At 43.0% G+C, this 27,652-nt stretch overlaps 1 protein-coding gene across 1 annotated transcript in view; it reads right to left on the reverse strand.

Moving 5' to 3' along the window:
* Nucleotides 1-23,923, reverse strand: part of Fanci (FA complementation group I) — a 55,108-nt gene extending 31,185 nt beyond the window's left edge. The window contains exons 1-13 of the mRNA XM_052763083.1: nucleotides 23,817-23,923; nucleotides 20,278-20,350; nucleotides 18,789-18,919; nucleotides 18,268-18,424; nucleotides 18,056-18,113; nucleotides 15,645-15,686; nucleotides 14,426-14,549; nucleotides 13,407-13,492; nucleotides 10,890-11,016; nucleotides 8,124-8,216; nucleotides 7,010-7,146; nucleotides 3,587-3,767; nucleotides 835-922 (exon numbers count right to left, since the gene is read on the reverse strand). Of these exons, the coding sequence (XP_052619043.1) occupies nucleotides 835-922; nucleotides 3,587-3,767; nucleotides 7,010-7,146; nucleotides 8,124-8,216; nucleotides 10,890-11,016; nucleotides 13,407-13,492; nucleotides 14,426-14,549; nucleotides 15,645-15,686; nucleotides 18,056-18,113; nucleotides 18,268-18,424; nucleotides 18,789-18,919; nucleotides 20,278-20,350; nucleotides 23,817-23,900 (1,381 nt within the window). The 5' untranslated portion in view covers nucleotides 23,901-23,923. The remainder of the gene's footprint in view (nucleotides 1-834; nucleotides 923-3,586; nucleotides 3,768-7,009; nucleotides 7,147-8,123; nucleotides 8,217-10,889; nucleotides 11,017-13,406; nucleotides 13,493-14,425; nucleotides 14,550-15,644; nucleotides 15,687-18,055; nucleotides 18,114-18,267; nucleotides 18,425-18,788; nucleotides 18,920-20,277; nucleotides 20,351-23,816) is intronic.
* Between the last annotated feature and the right edge of the window lie 3,729 nt (nucleotides 23,924-27,652).

Genomic DNA, 27,652 nt, shown 5'->3' on the forward strand with positions numbered 1-27,652 from the left:
GTAGACACTAGGAGACACCTAATAAAAACAGCCAGGCAGAGGTCAATGCATGGAGAAGGACAGCACCAGTGTGGGAAACTCAAGCCCTGAGCCCCAGGCCTTCAAGGCCAGCATCTGTCACAGTGGTACAACAGGCCTCACAGGAGAAGTGTTAACAAGTGTTAATGCTGATGCACAATGGACATCCAACTCATTGGTTAAATGTTCCCTTACTTACTGACATCACAGACAAGTGGATTAATCTATCTTACTGGCATCACAGTCAAAGACAATACATTTACCTCTATTATATCATTATTAAGTTTTGCTTTTTTCTTCCATTTCTCCTGTCTGTGTGTGTATGGTGTATGTGGTGTGTGTGCATGTATATGCATATGCTGCACATGTGTGTACGTGTGTACTTGTGTGTGTGTGTGTGTGTGTGTGTGTGTGTGTGTGTGTGTGTGTGTGTGTATGTCGTGCATGCACGTGGAGATTGGAGGTTGAAACTAGGAATCACCCTCGGTCCCCTTCCACCTGATTCAACAAGGCAAGGTCTCCTACTCAACCCCACAGCCCATCAAGTGGGCTACTTTTGCCAGCCAGTTTGTTCTGGGGATTCCGTCTCCATTTTTTGAGGCTGTAATTACAAACAGGCCATTCTGCCCACCTGGCATTTATGTAGGTTCTGAGGACCTGAGCTCAACTCCAGTCCGACATGGTGAGTGATTTAACCACCGAGTCATCTCTCACACACTGTAGGTGGTTTTTGTTTTTTGTTTTTCTCCCTAGGACTGAATCACGACATTTAAAAGGAAATATTCTTAAGAACTCTATCTTTTTGAAGTTCAGTACCTAAGAAATGATTGATGGGAGAGGATGTCCGAGTAACGACTCTATTGAGGACTTGCTCCAGAATTTCCTGTCTGATCATCTCATGGATCTGAAAGAACAGAATCAATAAAGCGTGCCTGAGTGACTTTCAGCTTGCTAGCTGCATTAATACACGTTAGGCATAACAAGAATAATTTGGGTATGTGTGAAACTCAATTTTACAGACAAATCAGGCTACAGTATGAATCATCTGGAAAACAGAATCACAGCTCTCTCCTCATTCTTCACCCAGATGATTTGTTAGGCAAGGAGAATGCTTATTGTATGAACCTAAAAGTACAATTCTCACGAACGCCAAGGCCGGGCATCAAGGACTACTCCTACTTTGGTGTCTAGTACAATCAACAGCCACATTTCTGATAGAATCAGTAACTTTTATTCCAAAACGGAAAATTTAAACACCCATGGAAAGTTTTAGAAACAGTAACAATAAAATCTTAATCCATGTCTTCTCGGCTCCAAGAAGCAGAACAGGTGTATCAAAAAAAACTTATGAAATTTAACTTGCATTTTATCAAAACTCTTACTTGAATGTGATTACTCTGACTGTCTAATTTTTTAGACTCGATAGTAATTTAATAGCAATTATATGCTCTACAATAGATATTTTGATAATCAATACCTCTGAAATCAAATGAAACATCTTGTTTTTAAAAATATAGATTTAAAACAAAAACTAAGATGTTGTTAACCATATTTCTTTTTAAGATTCATTTATTTTGATGTGTATGAGTGTTTTGCCTGCATGTATGAATGTACACCATGTGCACACCTAGCTACCAAGGAGGCCTGAAGAGGGCACTAGACACCCCAGAACTAGAACCCCAGAATTACAGTGGGTTGCAGTCCCCATGGGATGTTGGGAACAGAAACCAGTCTTCTGCAAGAGCAGCAAATGGTCACATGCTGAGCATCTCTCCAGGACCATGGTGGCTCTTCTTGATTGTCACTTTGATTTGGTTTTACTTTGAGACAGGGTTTCTCTGTGTAGCCCTGGCTGTCCTTGAACTCCCCAAAAACTCAGAGAGATCTGCCTGCCTCTACCTCCTAAATTCTGGGATTAAAGGCGTGGTCGTCAACCTGATTGTTAGATTAGTATGGAACACGTCTACTGCTAGCATGTGGGACAGCACCTGAGGACAGACAGACCATCCTAAATGCGGACAGAAGTATGCAGTAGGCTATGAGCCAGATGGGAGAAGAGATAAAGGAGGAACAAGCCAGCTAGAGGCTACTACAGGCTAGACCTAGCCTCTGTCTCTCCTTCTGTTTGTCTCTTTGACTCTCGTGCACTCTGCGTCTGTGTGTCTGTCTCTCCACTTCCCAGCCACCACAGGGTGAGACGCCTCCTCCGCCTGCTCCTGCTGCCAAGGATGATATGCTGACCCATCGAGGCCCAAAGGCATTGAGCCAGTCAAGCACAGACTGCAGCATCGAAGTTATGAGTCAAAATAACTCTTTTTTAAATCTGTTTCTCCCAGGTCCTTATGAGAGACAAAAAGTTAACGTCCTGTTTGCTGGAGGGAGAGATATCTACCTTCCACTCAAACTTAAGGTTTTAGTGAGAAATCCTGTCTCAAGGCAATAAAGTGGAGAACTCCAGAGGAAGATACCCAGTGTTACGCTCTGGTCTTCTACACGCATGTGCACACAAGGTCAAGTGTACTCACACACTCACATGCATATACCTTTCCCTCTCTCAACACAAATAAAAAGAAAAACGAGAGTGTATACATCAACCTGGATCTGTAATGTTTCGATACCATCCCAAGCTGTCACATACACTCTGCCAATTGTCCAACTTCCTCATCTGCCAAACTCCCAGGCAGCATCTTGCTCTATTTATATTATTTAGATACAATTAGAAAATGGTAGTCAAATGAGACTCTTACTGTCTTAGGGTTATCACCGCTGTGATGGAAAGGTAATCAAATGAGACTTTGACTGTCTGAGTTAGGGTTATCACCGCTGGGATGAAACACCATGACCAAAGCAAGTTAGGGAGGAAAGGGTTTATTCTGCTTCCGCTTCCACATCACAGTTCATCATCACAGGGAAGTCAGGACAGAAACTCAAACAGGGCAGGAACCCAGAGGCAGGAGCTGATGCAGAGCCCATGGAGGAGTGCTGCTTACTGGCTTGTGCTTTATGGCTTGCTCAGCCTGATTTCTTAAAAAACCCAGGACCAGGGAGCTAAAGAGATGGCTCACTGGTTAAGAGCATTGGCTGCTCTTTCCAGAGGTCCTGAGTTCAGTTCCCAGCAACCACGTGGTGGCTCACAACCATCTGTAATGAGATCTGGTGCTCTCTTCTGGCCTGCAGGCATACATGCAGGCAGAACACTAAGAATCCAGGCTGGGTGGTGGTGGCGCAAGCCTTTAATCCCAGCACTCGGGAGACAGAGGCAGGAGGATCTCTGTGAGTTCGAAGCCAGCCTGGGCTACCAAGTGAGTTCCAGGAAAGGCACAAAGCTACACAGAGAAACCCTGTCTCAAAAAAACAAAACAAAAACAAAAACAAAAAACCCAGGACCACTGGCCCAGGGATGACACCATCCACAATGGACTGTGCCCTTCCCCACTACTAATAAGAAAATGCACTACAGACTCGTCTATAGCCAGATCTTATGAAGGTATTTTCTCAACTGGGGCTCCCTCCTCGCTGATGACTCTAGGTTGTGTCAAGATTTCATAAAACTAGCCAGTTCACTTACCTTAAAGGTTTCCAGCAAGATATTAGCCCCCAGCTTACATGCATGCTGGTTTGTCATTTTAGAAAGACTGGAGCCAATTTCAACAGCTTTTCCATCGAGAACCTTCTTTGGCCCATATGAATCCATTAAGATGAAACCAAGTTCTATCAGACCTTGAGTTACATGATCCCAACTATGAACACTACAAGAAAACAAAATGTAGTGAAGAGAATCTCAGTAAATCCCCATCTTCATGCTCAATGCATTTGCTCATTTAACTTGGATATTCTTTCGCTGCATGTACTGTTATTTGACAAAATTCTTAATTCGGTCATGAAAATGTAGGCAAGAGGCTTCCAAGGGCAGACAGAACACTCACTGGGGGGAATGCAGAAATTACGGCTAGAGGTGTAGCTCAGTGGTAGAATGCTTATCTAACACATACAAGGCCCTGGATTCAATCCTCAGTCAAAATAAAAGTATCTAAAATACCTTTAAAAATAGAAACCAAGATTTCATAACCAATAGTTTTTTCAGTTCTCCCTTCTCTGCAGCACGATGTGCACACTAACAAAGTTGCCCCCTCTCAAGACTGAGATTCTCTAGGGCTAAGACCAAAGTGTAGTCACATTTTTACCCATATAGTCCAGGCACAAAGCACGCAGTAAATATTTATGGCATAGATGGATGAATGATGTGGTTTTAACAGCATGAGCTAAACTACAAATAACCACTGTAAGCAACAGAACCTTGGTGATTCCCACTTGATGTCACCCTTTATAGTAGAAGGGATAAGCTTAAATTGGTCTTTATATCATTATATCTACCTGTTAAGACACAGGCAAAGTATAACACAGCACTAAACAACAGATAACACAGCTGTGCATCTTGACAGATTTAACAATACTCACTCTGGAGAGAAAGGATCAAGAGAAATAAAGTATATGTTCCATTCTTCCCACCCTAGTACTTAAAATATAGCAAGATATATGCATGGGGCTGGGGATGTAGCTCAGTTGATAGCTTGTCTAGCATGCAAGGAATCCTGGGTTCAATCCCCAGCACCACATAAAACTGGGCATGGTGACATACACCTGTAATTCCAGCTGGACACTCAAGGTCATCTTTGGCTATCTAGTAAGTTCCAAAGCCAGCCTGGGATACATCAGACCCTGTCTCAAAAGATGCATGGACATGTGTGTGCACACAGATGCATATACACTATGTGTAAGGTGTGTATGTATAAATATAGTATAGTCTATACATATAAAAGGCATGTATACATATATAAGTACATAAATGGTATACACACACACACACAACTCTATAAACTATAGAGAAATAAGAGGCTGGTTTTCTGGTCAATAAAAAAACCTCATTTTCCTGTAGTTTATAGACTGTACATATATGAACAGTTGACAGAGTGTATTTTTGTTCATGAATTCTTTGAGAATTTCAAATAATGTTTTTTATCCGACTAACCCCCAACTCCTCCCTTAATTAGTTTTATTATTTTAAAACTTTTTTGTACCACCTTACTCTGTGAGACAGTCACTCACTCAATCCAGAGCTCTTGGATTCAGCTAGACTGGTTGGCCGGCAAGCCTCAGAGATCTCCCCACCTCTCCCTCCCAGCCCTGGGATTACGGGCGCATTGCAATGCCTGGCTTTCTCCATGGGTCCTCCAGATCTGAACTCAGGTCCTCATGCTTCCATGGCAAACACTTTACCATCCCCCCAATCACACAAAACAAGAATATCACAGTGTTCAGGAAAGATATAAAGAGTACAAACCCAAGTATCAGGTAGCATGGAAAAAGAAGTTACATGAACATAAACTGTTAAATTTCAGAACAGCAAAGATTAGACAAAGCTGCAAAAATTTCTATGAAGAAAAACATAGTTATCTATGATAACACAAAAATCAGATAATCATCAGACTTTCCACCAGCAAATCTAGATGAAAGAGAAAATGAAAAATGATAATGAACATAGACCTTTACACCTGGTGAAACAATTCAACTAGCAGAGCAAATTAAAAATTTCAGATATCAAAAGACTCAAAGTTTATCATCCACAAACTGTATCAGAGAGAAATCCTGCAAAAATTACATATTTATGGCATTTTTTTCCAGGAGAAAGGAATGTGGTTCAAAAAACAGAGGTGAGCGAAGAGCTCAGTAAAACTTATTATGAAGTCCAACCAAGTACTGTTAACTTTAACAAGGAGGCGACAGGAAGACAGTGTGTGTGTGTGTGTGTGTGTGTGTGTGTGTGTGTGTGAGAGAGAGAGAGAGAGAGAGAGAGAGAGAGAGAGAGAGAGAGAGAGAGAGAGAGAGAGAGAGGTACAGCGTTTGCTGAGCATTCACACAGCCCTGGGAGATTATGATGATGTCACCCACATCTCTCCCTGCTGAAGTCTGGCCCCATCTGGTAGCAAGAGCCTGTTCCGCTAGATATAGACGAAGATGCTTTTAGATCCCATGCTGGTAGAGAGTTCCAGAAGATGGGCGGAGTCCCATTTCCTGGTTATGCACTGTCTGATTCTTTGACCTAACTTGGAGAGATTCAGTTGGGAAAATACTGGAGAGACACCATTATCTTTAGGAAAAAGGAAAACTGGACACAGCTGGGTATGGTGGCATATGCCTGCACTCAAAAAGCAGAGGAAGGATTGTCAGAAGTCCGAGGCCAGCCGGGGCTACACAGTGAGATGGTGTCTCAAACACTACAAGCAAGCGAACACTATCCAGAGAGAGAACAGATAGAGGCGTGTCAGAGTCTGGTTAGTGAGAAGAACTCTGAAAGAGAACCCAGTCTAATCTGCCCAATGTCCCGAGCTCTCATCTGCATCTAAATCAGAATTATTCTAACATATGCAAAAGGCCTTAAGTTATGGCTTAAAATGTAAAACTATATTTAACCCATAGACAGAGAAAAGAATGACATAATAAAGACTGTTACAACAACTAATATTTACCCTGAAATTAAAAAACAAAACAGACAAACATCCTACTATGGCCACTGATGATTTCCTTGTAGTTTCAAGCCCATTTGTATAAAATTGTTAAGTCAGTGATTTACTTCTGACTGCCCTGACCCAGACTTCAATGGTCACAGTCAAGAGAACTTAGCATTTTTCACTCACTTAAGAAGACACCAATCAAGACTCAGGCTCGGAGCTGCAGCATCAAGGAAAGAACAAGACAATGCTTTATGTTCCTGTTACAGAGCAGGTGTCTAAGGAGTGAGGCCCTGAGATGAAAGGCTTTTTTCCTTCCATATAGAAACATCTTCTTTTACCAATTTTAAGGGCTGGAACTTTAATCTTACAAAGTCATTAGCTAGTCGTCAGTTTTCTTTGAGTGGCCATAAGCATGGGGCCACACTGCATTTTCTAACCCAGACCCTCAAACACTTTTAGAATACGGTTCCTCAACTCACCTATTCTTTACCACTTCTAAGATCATGGTTGAAACACAAGTTCTCTGAGGGACGAGAGTCTGGAGAAATTTTGAGCCTTGGAGGAGCTGGAGATCCTTAAAGCTTTTTATAACCGAAGTCTTTAGAAGATCAAACACCTGATATAATTGAAGAAATAAAAAAAATGAGCCAAAATTACAGTTTCTGATCTGAGCTATACCTGTGAGTAGCCCCGAGCTGCACTCACACATAGCCCCATGGCGATTATTTAAATAGATTCAGAGGACACAGAAGCTGTGAGCTTCAGCGGGAACGTGACAGGCTTTTCTTCATGGGAAAAGGTGTAAACATCAATACATTATCAACATTTCCCGTGCCAGGTCTGGTGGTGCAAGTCTATAATCTGACACTCAGAAGGCTGAGGCAGGAGCGTTACAAGTTTGAGGACAACCTACACTCCGGACCCTAGCTCACGCCTAACACTTGTTTTGAACATTTAATAATCATGTGTCTTTGGGGAAGTGCATGCCGCAGTCTCATGCAGAAGTCAGAGAACAGCTCTGGGGAGCTGGTTCTCCCCTTCTTCCGGGTGGTTCCCAGGGACTGAACTTACGTCATCAGGCTGAGTACCAGGTATTTTCAGCTGCTAAGCCGTCTCACCAGCTCCCTTGTCTCCAATTAATTAATAAAGTCAGCAGAGACAGGTGTGTAACTCAGTGTTCTACCACCTGCTACCAAACGTGAGGCTGACTCAATGTCCCCACCACAAACAAAACAGCAAGACAAAGACAGAAAATGTTACTCCTAATGCTGGAACGCATGAGAAAAAGAGGGCAAGAACTTCATGCTTCCTCACTGACTGGCAGGGACAGTTCTGAGAGGGCTACCATGAGACTGCTTGACGGCCCGCTGGGCTGGCTTTCTTGACTTGAGCGTGTTAACGTGCTTCTCCTACTCCACTCTACCATCTGGCTTTCTCAACGGGAAATGGAGGTGTACGCCAGGAATCTGAGGTTTCCGGCAGCCTAGAACAGTGGTCTCTGTTGCTGGCAGGACAGGGAAGGACACTAACAGAAACGGGCTCCTGCCTGCTTTCTCATCAACTCAGGAAGAACTGAAGTGCCGTTATAAATACCTGTTCCTCAAATCTCTGTACTCTCGTTAGAGAGAGAAGAAGCGCGATGCTGAAAGGGCACAAGCTCTTCCTGGAGTCCCCTTGCTGTCCGGCCTAGAATAAACCAAACGGTCACTACACTTCACAAGCACAGCAACACCCGCCCCAAAACAGATTCAATTAACTGGGCGGTGGTGGCGCACACCTTTAATCCCACACTAGGGAGGCAGAGGTAGGTGGATCTCTGAGTTCGAGGCCAGCCTGGGCTACAGAGTGAGTTCCAGGACAGTCAGAGCTACACAGTGAAACTCTATCTTGAAAAACCAAAAAAAAAAAAAAAGAGAGAGAAAGAAAATAGCAACAAAATGATGACTTTGAACACATAAAAAGAGAACAATGAACTGTCAGATGATGGAAGAGCTTTAAAACCTAACTGACGTCAAGGTCCTGAAGTACCTTTCCCACACAATGGACTCAGGGCTCCCAGAGGAAGTGGCTGGTATTCTGATTTGTCAAGGAAAGCACAGTAAACCTTGAATACCCTGCGCCACAAAAACGCTCCAAGACTGATGCCGCCACATCAAAAGGACACATAACCCAACTCGAGGAATCCAAACAGCCAAACTTAGGTAGCTCTGCGCTCAAAATAGATAATGACTGCTGTGGATAATAGCAGAGCCGGTTTAAAGGCTTTTCTGACACTGACGACACACAACACAATAGGAGAAATGTTTACAGAAGGCCAACTAATACTGCATTAATAGAATAAATACTACAACAGAAAATTTCTCAATTTTCCTGAGGGAGGATTGCCCCAGGTTTGAGGCAAACCTAGGATACAAAACAAGTTCTAGGTCAGCTAGGGCTACAAAGCAAGACCTAGCACTCAAAATTTTAAAAATTCTCCTTTGAATTCTCTACGAATCATTAACACATGGAAAATCAAGTCTTAGTGTCTACAGAGTTTAATTTGGACACAGCTGTACCTAGTTGTGTGTGTCTTGTCCAGGGCTGAGTTCTTGCTACCACGCTAATGCTGAGCAGCTGTGACAGGCCGTGAAGCCTGCAAACCTAAACCAGTCAGTATCTGTATACAGATCTGCTGGCCTCTGCAAGACAAGGGCCAAGGATTCTGAAGGGTTCTTGCTAAAAACACAATCCAGTTCCAAGAAAATAATCAGGTAAATCTTACAAGTGGAACCCAAGGCAGACGAGGCTGGATGCTTTTTTAAAATTATGTAATGGAGAGGGAGAGGTAACGCTGTGGTTAAGAGCGCTTGCTGTTCTTGCAGAGGATACAGGTTCAGTTCCCAGTGCCTACATGGAGACCGACAAACATCAGTTAACTCCATCTCCAGGGGATCTGATGCCTTTTTCTGACTTCGTCTGGCACCGGGCACACAAGTGGTACCCACACATACATGCACACAAAACACTCACAAACACAGAATAATATAAAAAAAATTAAAGAACACATTACAAAGATATATTTGCAACCAAAATAAAAGTCAAAATAAATAATGTTTAAGGAATTATATTAGGCATAATAAATAAACTAATGTAATAATGTATTAAACCTGAATAGATCATGGGGTGGAAGGAAAAACAGTTATACAGCAGCTATGAAAATTTAAATTATGATTACAGATTAAATCGTATTAAAGGAGTTAGTTAAAATTAAATTTGTAGGTGAGAGGATGTCACTGTGGTAACACGTCCATATTCTCAAAGACACACACTAAATGATTCAGACAAGAAGGGCTATGGTTTCTGCAATTTCCTGTGAAATGGTTCACAGCTGAAGAAGGTATATGTGAGACTTATAAACGTACTTAGTAATAAGTGAATCTAGGTGATGGGAACAGGTATGCTTCTTGTTAGACTTTTATCTTTGCTTTGGGTTGGGGTTTTTTTGTTTTGTTTTGTTTTCAGAATGAAAAGTTAGAGGAAGGTAAGCATGGTGGTGGTATAAGCCTGTAATCTCAGCACTTGGAAGATAGAGGCGGGAAGATCAGGAGTTCAAGGCCAACCTCAGCTATAAAAGGAGCTTGAGGCCAGCCTAGCATACACAAACTCTATCTCAAAAGAAAAAAAAAATAAAAATAAAAACAACTTATTTTTCTACCTCACAGATATTTAATGATGAATAATTTAGCATCATAAAATTCTATGATATACTAGAAATAAGAAAAATCCCAATTCATAAATGGGAAAGCTGAAGCCAAAGATAAAAATTACTTAAGATATAAAGTTAGAATTAAACTGAGTTTCCTGCTGGATGTGGTGTATACACCTTTAATCCCAGCACTGGGGAGGCAGAGGCAGGCGTATCTCTGAGTTTGAGGCCAGCCTGGTCTACAGAATGAGTTCTAGGACAGTCAGGGATACATAGAGAAACCTTGTCTTGAAAAACAATAAATAAAATAAATAAACAATATAAATAAATAAATAAGAGGCAAATGGCACAGATGTCTAACACATTCAGGACAAACAGCCAAAAGCCATATGGTGGAGAGGAAGGCTTTAGAGAGAGTAAGGAAGACCAAGGCACCAGAATAGCAGCTTAGCTTAGGTTCTGACCAGTGTAAGGAAAGTTTTTAAATGGAGCTTTTTCGCTTAGGGTTGGGAAATAGCACACATATCTTCTGCTTTCAAAGACAAAAAGATCCTCCAGACCCACGGATGTCCCGTATTTGTGCTTCTGGTCACGGACTGACAGGAAAGAGGCTTCAGTACAAGTGCCCTGTCTCATGGAGCCCTGAAACCATCCTAAGAGGCGGCTGCTACCTTCAAGTGTTTCAGAAGTTCTCTGCCTAATTCACAGTCCAGTTTGATGGCAAACACAATGTGTAGAATGACGGTGCCTTCCACATGATAAAGTTCGTCTGCTGGGGCGGTAACGAGCTCCGACAACCTAGGAGATTCAATAACAAGGTCTGAGTCAGGGTTACAGAATGAAAGAGTGCTGGGACGAACAAGCATCCAACCGAAGCCGCAGAACCGTGGAGGCAGAAGTGGCGAGGACACTTACACAAAGAACTGTCTACAGTCAGCCAAATTTCCACTTCTTTATCTCACACTCTCTTCCCAAGTCCAACCACATTCAATCAGGCTCCGACCTCTCCTTGCCCACCAGTGCCATCTCACCATTCTTGTAAGGGTCACAGAGGACACCCACATGGCCCAAACCTACAGTCTCACCTGGCTACGGAGCCTACACTGGCCTTGAATTTGAACTCATGATCTATCTGCCTCGGCCCCCAGAGTGCAGGGATTATAAGCATGTGCCTAACAGCTGGTCTCCTTGTGCTCCGGGACACTGATTGATCTCAATGTTATCCCCCTGGCTAGCTCACCCTCCCCACCACTTGATCTTTAAATGCTGAGTATCTCAGAGCTGGTAGGCTTCTTCCTCTTCATATCTTCCCTAGATAATTCCATCCTGTCCCCTGGCTTTAGTCCCCTCCCATTTATATGCATATGTATACTTATTTTCAATGATTTTTAAATGTGTATCAACTTATGTATCGGTTCAGACTTTTACCTGCTCAATGCTCCAAATGGGCTGCTAATATGCATTGCAAGTCTAATGTGATCAGAACTGATCTCCTTACCGTCTGTGAAACCTGCTGTCAACCTTTCCTAAGTCAACATAGAGAACCACCTTCTCAACAACTGTGCAAGCCAAGTAACAAAAGTTATTACACCCTGGGAGCAGCTGATCGTACTAGACCCAACAGCATGAACTCCTTAGCCAGGCCGCCTGGATTCAAATCTTTGCTGTTATTTTCTGACTATACAACACAGGATAATACCTGAATTTGTTTGTTTCTGGTTTCCATATCCACAAAAAAAGCACGCAAGGTTTATAGTATATGTACCTGGTACAAAATAAGCACTCTGTGTACTTGTTTTAAAAAGAAAACATCTGGGACTGGAGAGATTTCTCAGTGGTTAGGGGCACTGGCTGATCTTGCAGGGGACCTGGGTTCAGTTCCCAGCATCTACACAGCAGCTCACAACCATCCATAACTCGAGTTCAGGGGGATCTGATGCCCTCTCTAGCCTCTCCAGGTACTGCATGAACTTGGTGCATATACATACACTCAGGCACACACACATATATACATAAAATAAAATAAACATTTAAAAAAAAACCCATCGATTTTCTAAGATATGCCACACTGTGCTCAGCCTTTGTATTATCCCCTACCTGAAAATGCTCTCCTCATCAACATATGGTGGTTCTTATCAGTCAGGCTCTGGTTAAAACAAAACCTTCCCAGAGATGTTTCCCAGACCCAATCTAAAGTAGCTATGCTGTCACTGACATATGATCCTTTCTATTTATCTTCACACATGACGAACACTAAGATTTTCTTCTCACCAAAATTTAAGCTCCATAACAGCAGGAGTCTTGCCTGACTGGTTCATGGTTGTTGGTTGTTTTTTACTCTTTTGGGGGGGCCTGCCACCCAGCTCCCAAATAAATCACACACGGAGGCGTATTCTAATTATAAATGCCTGGCTTTAGCTTGGCTTGTTTCTTGCCAGCTTTTCTTAACTTAAATTAACCCTGTCTATCTTTTGCCTCTGGGCTTTTGCCTTTCTCTATTTCTGTATACCTTTTTTATTTCTTACTCCGTGGCTTGCTGTGCAGCTGGGTGGCTGTGTGGCTGTGTGGCTGGGTGGCTGGGTGGCTGGGTGGCTGGGTAACTGGGTGGTGGGGCCCTGGAGTCCTCCTCTCTTTGTTCTCTTGCTCTTTCTTCTTCCCAGATTTTTCCTTCCATTTATTCTCTCTGCCTGCCAGCCCTGCCTGTCCTTTCTCCTGTCTCGCTATTGGCCATTCATCTCTTTATTAGACCATTAGGTGTTCTAGAAAGGCACAGTAACACAGCTTTACAGAGTTAAACAAATGCAACATAAAAGAATGCAACACATCTTGGCATCATTAAAACAAATGTCCCACAGCATAAACAAATGTAACACATCTTAAAATAATATTTCACAACAGTTCATCACTATAGTCCCAAGGCCAATGCTACCCTCAGAGCAGACACTAAGCTCTTTGCTAATTTTCTTCTAATAAACAGATGTTAAACCTGCATCTTACAAGTTATTTTCCTGGAAGGGTGTGAATAAGAGCAGAAGAGACTGAATTATTCTCCTACCTTCGTAACTGAGCAGCTAGAGGAAGGGAAGGAAGGGGTGAAAGCCAGGCTAACGACCACACTAAGGACTGAAACACACAGTGAGAAGGTGGATTTGTGAAGACGTGCTATACTTCTAAACTGTAGTACTCACTCATCACCGCTCTGTTCCTCACTGTGCTGCTTATCCAGCTCACTGAAGAAGGCTATTATTCCATCCAGAACACTTCTTCTGCTCCCCTAGAAATACAATAGCAATTATATTGTAATAAAAGAATGTTTACCTAACTCAAGGTAAAATAACCAAGGGTTTTCTAGTATAAATTTAAATAAGTTACAACCTAGTGTCATGGTAATAATGTACAGAATACTTTCACGTTGCAACAGAGTTTGAAATACTTCACAGTGCCAGGGAAACAGCTTGGCGGTAGAGTGTGTGTCTCAGGTGGCCAGCCCTAACTGAAATACTGTTGTGCTGTGACTTCCTCCTAGATAAAACATTTCATTCTGCAGGGAAGCTCCTTAAGCTCAGGTAATAACGATGGGTAAAGCTTCAAGAAGTCCCTGAAACTGAAGAGATACACTAGGCCCCACCCTCCTCAAACGCACATAAGCAGCAAGGACCGGTGAGAGACACCGTCAGACCAGCAGAGCTGCCTGGAAGAGGCGCTCCGAGCTGCTGCGCTGCCTCCAAGTGTGCAGGACACTCCAGGAGTCCAGTTCCTGTGAGCTGCCACCCCTGCTGGGGTGGACCTTTGGTGATGTGGTCTGAGTCATTCCTGCTCCTGCAGGTAACTCTCCCCCACACTCCTGAAAGCAACACCACTAAATAAAGCTTGTTGTTTCCCCACGGGGGCTTTGGTGGTATCCTCTGAGGGTCGGTTGTTGGTTCTCTATCTGGTGTGTCTGCTCACAACTCTCCAGGAATAGTGTCACACAACAAATAACGGAGTTTCTGTGCTCTTAGTGTACACGCTTTCTGATGTCTGTCTATTTCTTTTACTTTCACACACAAAAAAATCATTTTTCCCTTGGCTGAAAAGCATGATCAAATCACCACAGACGAAATAAAAACATGTATGTCTTAGTATGAAAGCCAACAACCTGAAAAAGCTGAACTGGTACAGCTGCTTATGCCACAGAATTAAGGAGAAATAACTGTTTTATTTGTACCTTGGAGGACAGAACCAGAAGCTGATAGACCAATGGTGGTATTTCTTGGAGATTCAACTTTGAAAACATCGCCAACACTTTCGCCACCACAAGCTCCATCTCTTCTGCTGTTAGATGGACATCCCTGTGGAGCAGAGATCGGAATGTCTAGCCAGAGCCGGACTGCTTTGTTTTTAGAAATTAAATTCAGGGCTTAAATAACAATCAAAATTCTATCCAACATTATTAAGAAATAAAATGTAGGGACTAGGGAGATGTCTCAGTAGGGTAAAACATTTACTATGCAAGAGGACCAGGGCTTGGATCCCCAGGACCCGTCACCTATAATTTCATCCAAGACAGGATCTCTGGACAAGCTGCCTGGTTAGAACAGCTGAATCAGTGAGCTATGGGATAAGTGAGAGACTGTGTCTCAGTACCTAAGGAGATGACCAAGGAGGGCACCCAACATCAACCTCTGGCCCCACCTACACCACACTCACGACATAAGTACCTTCATAGTAGCAAAGGCATGTACACATACGCACACCACAAAAAGCAAACAAACAAACAAATACACAAATAAGGCGCTGACAAGATGGCTCAATGGTTAAGAACAGTTGCTGCTCTTCCAGGGGACTGAAGTTTGGTTCCCAGCACCCACAAGGAGCAGCTCACAACCACCTGTAACTCCAGCTCCAGGGGCTCTGACACCCATTTCTGGCCTCTGCAGACCCTCACACACATGCACACATAGAGAAATAATAAACAAGTCTTTAAATGAAATTTGGAATTAAAGAATAAAGTAGCTATTTACTACAGCTGTTCTCTTTGAGTTTTCTCTTATGAATAATCTTTTAAGAGAATAAATTTATCTAAGCATCTTGAAAAGAAAATCATATATTTAATAAACTAAGCCCAAACAGAGGGAGGGGAAAGAATATCATAACAGAAAACAGAGGTACCATTGCTATTACTCAGAAAAAGTAGGGTTTGAGCTCACTGTGTTTCAATTTCTTTTTGGTTTTTCGAGACAGGGTTTCTCTGTGTAGCTTTGGAGCCTGTCCTGGAACTCACTTGGTAGCCCAGGCAGGCCTGGAACTCACAGAGATTCGCCTGGCTCTGCCTCCTGAGTGCTGGGATTAAAGACGTGAGTCACCGCTGCCTGGCGGTGTTTCAATTTCTTATAGGTATGTTGGCAAAGCTTGATGTGAAGACAACAGACAAAAACAATGCTTACTTGAACATAGACGTGAGCTGGATCACATGCCGCTGAGCCCATCTGGTTAAAGACACGAGGAAGAGTGAGTTTATTTCATTTTACTCCTTTACATATAATTTTATAAAACTGATGAAGAGAGGAAGAATGGGGGCATTTCAAGTTTGATTTTCAATACTAGGAAGCAAGACAAAACAAATACAATTTGAAACAATAGCTGGGTGTGGTGGCCCTGGATCCTGGCACTTCAGAGGCAGCATGAAGACCCGAAGTTCAAGGTCATCCTCCCCGACAGATCAAGTTCAAGGGCTACATGAGACCCTACCTTTTTAAAAAACACAAAAATGAATAAAAAGAACCAATAACTAACCTTTAACTTATCAGACTAGAAAATCAAAACAGATGATGAGGTTGACTCCCTAGCACCAAAAATAAACCACTCTGATAACACCCAATACTGATAAAATTATGGGAAGCAGACACACTTTATATACATTTACAGAGTGTCCAAGTTATAACTTTAAAAAAGCACACACTCACAAATCACCCAATTTACTACTTGAAACAGTTTACATACAAACTTACAAGATGCCACTTAGGTATATAAACAGGTCACTACAAACATTCTTTTATTTTTGTTTTTAAACAGAGAAAATATTTGAACCAGGACTATTGACAGACCTATAATGCCAGGACTTCAGAGGCTCAGGCAGGAGGGTCATGAGTTTGAGGGCTGTATACCGAGAGCCTATTTTTAATAAAATAAATAAGATAGCTAGGCCTGATGGTGTACACCTGTAATCCCAGCACTTCGGAGGCTGAGACAGAAAGAATAGCACAAATTTGAAGTTAGCCTGAGCTACACAGTGAGACCTTGTCTCAAAAACAAAATAAAACAGCCGGGCAGTGGGGACGCAAGCCTTTAATCCCAGCACTCAGAGGCAGAGCCAGGTGGATCTCTGAGACCAGTCTGGTCTACAGAGTGAGTTCCAGGACAGGCTCCAAAGCTACACAGAGAAACCCTGTCTTGAAAAAATCAAAAACAAAAATCAAAGTGTTTCAAAAACAAATAAAAAAAAAAACACAAACAAATTAGACATTCCTCTGCCTTAAGGATATCAGGACTCTCTAAATTATATTTAGAATACTATGCAGCTGCATTAAAACAAAGAGTCAAATAAACTGGAAGCATGTGCAGTTTTAGTATACTAAATCATCTTTCTTAAACATTTACTGCAAACCAAATGGTTTTATGATAGTATATTGTTATTATTATTACTTGGCTTGGAAAAATACATAAATTACTATACTTACCATAATTATATTAATATATTATATATTGACATAATATTTATATGTAACTATATATAAAATTATATATACTATAAAATATATAATATTCCTATATCATTATTGTTATTATTTGGTTTGGAAATGGTATTAAATAATTAAATTGTTATTGGTTTGGAAGCTATAGAGGAAGAGAAAGCCAGGCCTTTTGAGCTCAGCATGGCAGTCAGCAGGCAAACACACGGTGAACAGCACCGTTGGGAGCTTTAGGGAGTGAGAAAGCCCAGTGTCTGGGAAAGCAAGCCAGGCCTTGGCAGTAGTGCGCTCTCTCTCTCTCTGAAAAGCTAGTAAGCAACAGCAGCACTAATAGTAGAAACCAGACAAGGGACTGCTTATTCCATTTTCTGAGACAGGGTTGAATGTAGCTCAGGTTGCTCTTAAACTTGCTACACAGCCGAGATGACTTTGTGTTCCTGATCCTCCTGCCTCCACCTCCCACGTGCTGGGATTAGAGGCACATGCCACCATGCCCAGCTCTTTTGGTGGTATATTATAAACAACAGTCAACAAAACAGACAAGAAAGTCTACAAACACAGCCAAGGATCACAGCACTCTACAATGCCAGTTCTCAGAAGGCAGAGGCATGAAGATCATAAGTTCAAAGACAGCCTAAGCTACACAGTGAAACCAGGCTCAAAATAACAAAATCACCTAGATGTGTGTACGTGTGTGTGTGTGTGTGTGTGTGTGTGTGTGTGTGTGTGTGCGCGCGCGCGCGCGCGCGCGTATGTGAGAGACAAAAAACCCAGAAGGGACTATCTGAGGAATGGAGCGAGGCAGGGAAGTGGAGAGTAGTACAGTGGAGAAGAGTATTAATATAGAGCTAACTAAAGGATAATGACATGCATGAAAATGCCATAAGAAAACTCATTACTTAATATCCTAATTTTTAAAAACTAGTTAAAAAAAAAGAAACCTATTAATCTGTATAATTAACCCCCAAAAAATGTTAAAAACAAAACAAAATTCCTGAACAGCAACAACAAAAAAACACTTTACAAATGTCAATTCCTGAAATGAATCATTGACAGGCTTTTGGCCACGTGAGTCCTGACAGACTCCCACACTTTTAGAGACTCACCTGACAGAACACAGGCTGTCAATCAACTGCCTCTTATGTTCTTCTCCATTCAAATCACCTAAAAACACAAAATGGATGGAGAGACTGATTGCATAATGTGAAAAAAGAAAAAGTCACTGGAGCCGGAAGGACATTACCTTTCCCACAAGTCAGCACTTCCTTTTTGGATAATGTGAAAAAAGAAAAAGTCACTGGAGCCGGAAGGACATTACCTTTCCCACAAGTCAGCACTTCCTTTTTGGTAGCCAAGGCAGTGAGAATGATGGGCAATAACTCCAAAGATTTCCCATTCACTAGGCTGTCCTCCCTGATGGCGTCAACAAACTCACTGGCTAATTCAACAAGTAACGGGCCTGGAAAATGGTGAACCTGAAAGTTCAAGGACAAAGAAAATCTTCAGCAGGAATCCGATGTCCGAAACCTTTCTGTGGAATAAGTGTATCGCTGAAATACTGAACAGACATGGCCTCCCACAACAGGCACTATCAGGGATTCATGGCATCACGCTGTTCTGTTCCACACTTGTAACTGTAAGGGACTTCGAAGGTTAGGTCCTCCATCAGCCCCTCACTGCTTTCAAGACCTACAAGGAGATCTGCATCCCGGTACCAGAAGGTGAGCACAATCTACGTACGTGGTTTATATCTTCCTGGCCCACGTGTAAGCCACAGGTTTCCTCCCTGCGTAGGACCTATGCTAAGTTTGGCACTGAGCGTTACCCCCTCCATCTTACCTCCAGCATTAGCAATCCTATGATCTCAGAGGCTACTTCCTGCTGCAAATCTCCTGATTCAACCAACTGGATACAGCAACAATATATCTTGGATCTCCTGAGGGCGCCATCTTCATCTGAGCAGGGGAAGCCTTGGTGTTTTAAACAGGTGTCCAGAACAAAGGAGGAAGACACAAAGCACCAGGGTGAGCAGGAAAATCAAACAAGCCTGCAACGCAATACTGAAGCGGAATAACGGTGTTTTCAACAGCAACGCGAGGGGTGTGGGAGAAGAACTCAGTTTAGCCGAAGCAAAAGGACTAAAGTGTTCACCTTCTGCTCCACTGATTTATTTTATTACACAGTGCAGCAATTTGGGAAGAGGGATTCACTTATCCGAGTTTAATGCTTTATGTCAGAGACATCATCGCAAGGTTATGTCACCAGAGTGATAAGGACAGTGGAAATTCATCTCTTCCATAAGTAAGGTACAAGAGCACCAACAAAAGTAGCCAAATTCAATCAAGAAATGAGCCAAAAACTCAACCAAAGGAGGCTCTATGTAAAAAAATACAACCTGACATAGTGGAACACTCCCTTGGGCCAGCGTTTGGGAAGTGGAGGCAGGAGACTGGAGCCCAAGGTCATCCTGGACTACATCAGTTTAAGGTCAGCCTGGGCTAAATGAGACTTTGTCTCAAAATAAGAACAAAGAAGGGGAGTTCCAGGCAGTCGATTTTTATAAAGGTGTCAAATCGGGGCAAGGGGTAAAGTCAGATCTCTACCTCACGACACACACGACAGTCAGTTCAAGACACTCAAAGCTGACTCCAAGAGCGAAGCCGAGCCTGGTACAGTGGCACGCACTGGAACGCCAGCGCTCTGGAGACTGAGCAGGAGTAGGTGTCTGAGGCTGGGCTGGGCATGCTCCTGCCTCAGGGCACACTTTTAATCCCAGCACTCAGAGGAGGCAGGTGGATCTCTGTGAGTTCCAGGCCAGTCTGGTCTACACAGCAAGTTCCAGACTAGTTGGAGCTACATAATAAGATACTGCCTCAAAGTAAGTAAATAAATATTTTTTTTTCTTTCAAGTACCACAATTATAAAACCACTCTGTGTCAAAATGAACATAGAGCCCTTGCTCAAGAAAGTGACACAAACATACTACACTGGGAATGAAGGCTCTGTGTGAGGGATGCAAGGTACTCCACTCTATTCACACCCAGAGCTCCCTAGCCCTCAGAGCATGCTAGACACATCTCATTCTCGTCTCCACAATCCTAAAAGACTGAATAAACACAGCAGAGGGCACTCTTTACAGGCCCCCAGTCAGCAACACAATCTCAGGTTGCCCTTCCGATTCCCTTCAGTAAAGAATCCTAGCATCACACCGAGGAGAGCCCCGCTTTAGCGGATTCTGTAGGATCTCCCGGGCCTTCAGACAGTAAGAAAACCAGCAATGGCATCCAGAGTAAAGCGTCTACCGAGGGGTACACGGCACAGGAATCACCTTTGAAGATGGCTCTCAGGAATGCTCCCACGGCTCTTCCTTTCACTGCTCGACTCTGAAGGAGATTAGTCAACTGCAACCGAAGGGAGAAAACCATTACAATCTCCGGACCGGCTCCTCTACCCACTTGACCTCAGTGTGCAGAGGAAAACAGGCACTGCCAGGTTCTGGTCAGACGCTAACGCACGCGAGCACTCCCTTCTTATTCTGATACGGCGGGAAGAGCTCCAAGAATCCTGGACCGCCAAGACGAAGCTAGCCAGGCAGAGTGACGCCTGAAATCCCAGGACTTCGGATTGAAGCAGGAGGACATTCGTGAGTTCTGGGCCAGCCTAGGATACAGAGCAACTGCAAGGCCAGCAAGAGCCACGGAGTAAAACTTCTAAAAAATAATAAAGACTAGGGCTGGGGGATGTAGCCCAGTTGGTAAAACACCTGCTTAGTATCCATAAGACTCTGGGTTCAAACTCTTGTACTCCAGAAACTGGGTGTAGAGGCGCACACCTATAATCCCAGTGCTCTTGAGACGGAGGCAGGAGGATCAGAAGTGCAAGGTTATCCTCGGTTACGCAGGCATTCAGGATCAGCTTGGGCTAGAGACCCTGTTTAAACAAACAAACGAACAAACAAACAAACAAACAAACAGACTAATAGCTATTGAGAAATTTAGAGCCAGATATGGTACCAGTTCATGTCTATAGTTCCAGCATTTGGGAGCTGAGGCAGGAGCTCGAGGCCTATCTCTATTACAGAGTAAGACTTTGTCTCAAAATCCCAAAGGGGGTACCAGTCATTCTACAAATATTTATTAACTCTTTCATTATCACTGGGTACTTTGGCATGATTTAGAGACATCCATCCACCAACAAATATTTCTGATGCATGCACTTTTTCAGAGAACAATGTAAGGCTGGACAAACGGACATGGTCAGTTGCCTCAGAGTTTATGAGAAAGGGAAAGAATGACAGAAGAAAAAAACAGAAAAAAAAATTGTCACGACGACGAACAAGTAGCTTAGTCAGACAATAAATACCTCGAGGGAAGGAAGGTAACAGCAGGTGGGGCAGCCACACCTTCTGAGGTCGGAAACATTTAAGCCGACGGTGGGCAGGTAAGAAAGAGCTGGCTAAAAAAAAAAAAAAAAAAAAAAGAAAGAAAGAGCTGGCTATACACAGAGACAGAGGCGTCATCGTACTAAGGTCCCAACAGGGCAAGCATTCGGTATGCTTGAGGACCTGGAAAAGACCAATGTATTGGCTGAGTGGTAAGGAAGGAAAAGAGCAGAAAGTAACATTGGAGCAATGGGCAAGGACCAGAGTAAGAAGACTCCCATAGGCCACCGTAGGAAGCTTAGGTTTCATCTCAGTGCCAGAGAAGTTCCTGAAGTAAAACAGGTGATACTTCTTAGGAAGAACTTCTTAGGTTGTGGGGACTGATGCTCAGAGAGAGAGACCTGCTAGGAGACCGAGTGACTGTGTAAAGAGCAGATGAAGTCCTGAGTGAATGTATATTGTTGACATGGCCCAGCCACGTTAAGGACCAAGGCCGCAGACCCGTGGGAAACTGGCAAAGCCTTTCTGCCACATTCGGCTCAGAAAGGCAGAGCATTCCTCTGGTCTAAGTACAAGTGTTTAGGAATGATTGACCAGTGTGTGCAAAAACTAGCAACTGCGGCTTCAATGTTTACCACCTGAGATTGCTCGCTTACAGACGCCACCTGGGAGACTAGCTAGTTACAACCCTCTGTGCTGTGCACAGTGAACACGGTGAGGTTCCAGGTTGCTGCAGGAGTGGGTACCACTCCATTAGCGCGTGCACAACCCACCAGCTTTTCTGTGTTTATGTCTGTGGTTTCTGTAGTAAGTCTGTTCTTTCTTCAATCCCTCGCCACCCTAGTCAGGGTTTCAGAAGCAAGCCATGCAGGTCATGGCAAAATGATGAGAAATTAAGGGACAGGCCCAGAACAGATCACCACAGCCCTGGAAGGAGCCACCCATGCTAAAGCTTTGACCTGGACTTCTAGTACCCAGAATCAGGAAATAAACTGTTATTACTTAAGCCATCCAGCTTGAGGTCCTTTATAGCAGCAGCCTTAGTACACTAATATATAGGAAATAGGAAAAAGGAGATAGATTCAAGACATAGCTGAGAACTAAAAATAGATATAGATATATACACACACACACACACACACACACATATAGTTCGGAGGTAAAGGAGAGTCGAGTGATGCAGAAAAATAAGTCAATGAAGAAGCCTTACTTTCAGACTTCAGCAACTAACTGGAAGGTTAAGGTGGCGTCTAATGAAAACGGTGAAATCTGGGTTTTAGTAAGCACCTAAGTAACCCAGAGGGCCACTAAAGCACTCTGCTGAGCTCCACCCAGTTTCTGAGGCAGGTGATCTCTTAAAGAGCTTAGAACCTCTACTCTGAGATAAAAGGGCCAAATGCCAAGTAGACAACTAGGTCATTATTTGTTTCATTTTTATACTCATGGATTTACAGTGAAGATTCAGACATTGGTTTTCTTTTACCAATAATTTAAAAGAGTTTTTCTGGGGCTGGAGAGATGGCTCAGAGGTTAAGAGCACTGACTGCTCTTCCAGAGGTCCTGAGTTCAATTCCCAGCAACCACATGGTGGCTCACAAACATCTACAGTGAGATCTAGTATCCTCTTCTGGCATGCATACATGACTACATAATAAATAAATATTATTTTTTTAAAAATACTTTTCTGCCTACTAACTTATTTTCTTCAAAGAAAAACATAAATGGAGACACATCAACAAGTAAACTAATGCTTCTTGTCCATAACTATAGCCTCAATGTAGCTTCAAACACGACTGTTCTGCGGACTACAAACATATATTGATTTGGGGGCTGGAGGGACGGCTCAGTGGTTAACACTGCTTACTATTCTTCCAGAGGTCCCAGGTTTGATTCCCAGCACCGACATGGTTGCTCACAACCATTTATCACTCCAATTCTAGGAGATCTGACAGCTTCCTGGCTTCCACGGGCACCAGGCATGCACACAGTACACATACATACATGCAGGCAAAATACACACAGAATAAAAAAATAAAAAATGAAAAAGTACACTGACTTGTATATACTCAGCTGCAAAGGCAATCTAAGGTTATTTCAAATTTAAAACTGGTTATAAATGGCTTTCGTTGTCCTTTTCATTCTCAGCACTTGATTTCTTTCTTTCTTTGTAGTGTTGGGGACTGAACCCAGGGCCTGTGCATACCGAGCGAGTCTTCTACCATGGCCCAGCTCCCAGCCCTCTTTCTACTTTTTACTTAGTCCAGGCTGGACATGAACTTGCAATCTTGCCAGTTTCCCCAATAACAGGATTGCAGCAGCTCACAGCTCAGTGTCTATCTGTGTCCATCAAGTACACCCCCCTCTCCTGAGGACACTGGGGAGAGGGGCCTCAGCGTACCCCTGTGACTCTGCACTGGCTGCCCTCTTCCCTGCTCACACATCCTTTGAATCTGTCAAGCTTGGCCTTTGCTTTTAGCAGTACTCACATCATCAGTTTTCAGGGTTTGAAGAAATTCCTGCAGCTTATCCGTTGTTTTATCTGTTGCTAGAGATAAAATTTTCAGGTCCATTGTTGCTCATATCAGAGAGAACTGTAAGAAAAAAAAAAGTGGGGGGGTCACAGTTGGAAGCTTCTAGAAGTAATTCATACCGGTTACAGACAACACTGTAGTGTTCCGCAGATGGAAACCTCAGGTAAGATGATGATGCCTGGGGCTGAAGAAGTAGCTCAGTGGTTAAGAGCACTGGCTGCTTTTCCAGAGGACATGAGTTCAATTCCCAGCACCTACATGGCAGCTCACAACTATCTGTAATTCCAGTTCCAGGGGATCTGATGTTTTTACATCCATGCTCATAAAATAAATTTAAATAAATTATTTTTAAAAAAGAAGATGATGCTTATCCTAATCAAGTCTTACAAATTCCCTATAATTCTGTACATGTTTTCAGAGCTTCTGCATACATTTTCACCATCTATTCAACATAATGCTTAAAACCAAAATAGCACTTAGCTATATATCAGATATATTATAAATATATAGGACTATATAAACATATAATAAAATACTGTTGGACAAATGAATAAACTAACAGCATCATAAGTGATAAGTACCAATTAAATGGTATAAAAAAAAAAAACAAGTAAGGCTGAAGATGTGGCTCAGTGGTACAGTGCTTGTCTAGCATGCACAAGGCCCTGGGTTCAATTCCCATACCATAAAAATGGAAAAAAAAAAAAAGAGAATGAGAGCAGAGAAGGGTGTGTGTGTGTGTGTGTGTGTGTGTGTGTGTGTGTAGGGTAGAGATCACATGCACTAGCTGGTTAGCTCACACCTGGAGAGGGAGAGGCAGGATTAGGAATTCAAGACCAGCCCTCAGTTACATAGGAAGTTTGAGGCCAACCCTGGCTACAAGAGACTCTGTCTCAACAAACCACAGAACAAAAACAAGTGAGAAGCTAATAACACGAAAAAATGTTTTCAGAAGAAAAGTCAGAACTGGAAATTAAGAAACAAAATGTAGGTAGCCAAGATGACCAGACAGTCTACAATACTGGGAAGGAGGATACCATAAACAAAGGCGGGCATGTCTGAGCTGAAAGGCAGATTTGGGAACTAAGTAGACTGGCCGGCCATGGAGAGCAGCAAGAAGGCTTGAGAGAGAGGCTGTGAAGAAACAGGATCTCAAGCTTCAGTTAAGGAACTTAGATTTTACTGACAACTACCAAAAGTCCCTGAGTGACAGAGTCTGACGAGACTGGAAACAGTCTTTGGGGCAACTGAACATCAAATTATTGTGCAAATCAAACTAGGAAGGGAATACGGAGAAAGAAGAAACCGATAGGGGACCTAGACACTGTTTTAGTGCTAAAGACAAAGAGGCCTGTGTAGAGTGTGAACTGTGCAATGGAAGAGATGAATGCAGGCACATTGGACACAGTCCTGAGTAACACGGAAGTGAAGAGGTAAATGTAGACTGCAGGGGGGAAAATAACCCTCCTGTTTCTCCTCTCCCTCCTGTTTCTCATCCTGAAATACAGTACCATCAGCCACTCAGCCCAAAAACCTGGGCAAATTCTTAGGAACTTTGCTTTCATCTTCCATATCCACTACCAAGTCCTATCTATGTCATCCCCTGAACACCTCTCAAATCTGGCAGCATCTCTCCACTTCTGTTCTAACTAACATTACTTCAAAGCCACCAGCATCTCCCACTGAACCATTCCAAAGGTATTTTAACCTGTCCCCCTCTACACAGCAATGAGAGATACTTTTAAAAAGAACAACAACAACAACAAAAAAACCCAAATTATACATTTTCCTTCCAATCTATCCTTATCTTAAAAGTGGTTTTCCAAGCCGGGCGGTGGTGGCGCACGCCTTTAATCCCAGCACTTGGGAGGCAGAGGCAGGCGGATCTTTGTGAGTTCAAGGCCAGCCTGGTCTAGATGAGCGAGATCCAGGAAAGGCGCAAAGCTGCACAGAGAAACCCTGTCTCGAAAAACCTAAAAAAAAAAAAAAAAAAAGTGGTTTTCCAGCCAGGCAGCGGTGGCACAAGCCTCTAATCCCATCACTTGGGAGGCAGAGGCAGGCGGATTTCAGTGAGTTCGAGGCCAGCCTGGTTTACAGAGCGAGTTCCAGGACTGCCAAGGGCTACATAAATGAGATACTATCTCAAACTCAGACAGACACACACACACACACACACACACACACACACACACACACACACCTATGTTAAAACTTTTTTATAGCCGGGCATACGCCTTTAATCCCAGCACTCGAGCCAAGCAGATCTCTTGGGAGTTTGAGGCCAGTCTGGTCTACAGAGTGAGATCCAGGACAAGCACCAAAACTACACGGAGAAACCCTGTCTTGAAAAACAAAAAACAAAAACAAAACCCTTCATTATAAAGAAAATAAGGGCCGGGCGGTGGTGGCGCACGCCTTTAATCCCAGCACTCGGGAGGCAGAGCCAGGCGGATCTCTGTGAGTTCGAGGCCAGCCTGGGCTACCAAGTGAGTGCCAGGAAAAGGCGCAAAGCTACACAGAGAAACCCTGTCTCGAAAAACCAAAAAAAACCAAACAAACAAAATAAAGAAAATAAGAAAAAAAAATCACAGAAAGAAATTAACCAGACTCAAAGTCTATACATCACAATGAACTTCTATACAATTAGAAGAACCATTCTAAAGCTGTGGAACTTCACACTGGATTTTGCACCTTCTCTATCAAGTATGTTTTTATGCACTTACCCTCCACCAAAACCAGAAAACCATATATTAGAGTTTAAACTAGGTGACAAGAAAGAGCTGACTGCAGGTAATGGACACTTGAGTCATGAAAAAGTTTTACCACTGTATTTTAAACACTATGAATTGTTTTCTGTCCTTCAAAGCCCCAAGGCCCTCCTGTTATTGGCCCTTATAAATGATTTCTCATCTGAAACAAAATAAATACCCACCCTTCCATCCTTCCTCTCTAACTACTCAAAACCTTCCGACCTCACTCAGCTCAACCCACACTCTTAGATGCTGGGGTTAAATGTTCTCCATTACACCCTCCAAAAGCACCAGTAAAATTCCTTCCACAAGGTTAAACTTAGGCTGGCCTCAGAAATCCGTCTGCCTCTGCCTCCCCAGTGCTGGGGTTAAAGGCCTGCGCCACTACCACCTGTACCAACTTTTAATACTACAGCTTAAATTAATGGCTAGGTCTCCCACTGGTTTACAATTCCATGAGTGTATCCAGTTTTGTTTATCATTGTTATCTTGAGCACAGTAACAAGCGTGCTCAATATATATAAAATTTGTTTTGTTTTGTTTTTCGAGACAGGGTTTCTCTGTGTAGCTTTGGTGCCTGTCCTGAATCTCGCTCTGTAAGACCAGGCTGGCCTGGCTCTGCCTCCCGAGTGCTGGGATTAAAGGAGTGCACCACCACCTTGTAATAAGCTTATATTAAGGACCTAACAAATACCTGATGTGAGCTAAAGGATGTCGCTCAGTTCGTAGAGGGCTTGCCTAGCAGGGTTTGATGACAACGCCCCCGCAAAGACTGTGTAAAACTGACATGGTAATGCACGCCTGGAATCCAAGCACTCAGGAGGTGGAGATAAGATCAGAAGTTCAAGGTCATCCTTGGCTACATAAGACCCTGGCTCAAAAAACGGAACGAAAGGGAAAAAGAAACAGAAACTATAAAACGAGGCAACGAGGCAGCTAATGCAACTATCTCAACTTCTAAATACAGTGCCGAAAATATACTAAGCATTTAGTGAAGATTGGGTGTTTGTTTTGTGTGTCATAATAAACACTATATAAACG

The sequence above is a fragment of the Peromyscus californicus genome, unplaced genomic scaffold, assembly GCF_007827085.1.
Source record: "Peromyscus californicus insignis strain IS unplaced genomic scaffold, ASM782708v3 Scaffold_4__1_contigs__length_199733344, whole genome shotgun sequence".
NCBI classification, from domain to species: Eukaryota; Metazoa; Chordata; class Mammalia; order Rodentia; family Cricetidae; genus Peromyscus; species Peromyscus californicus.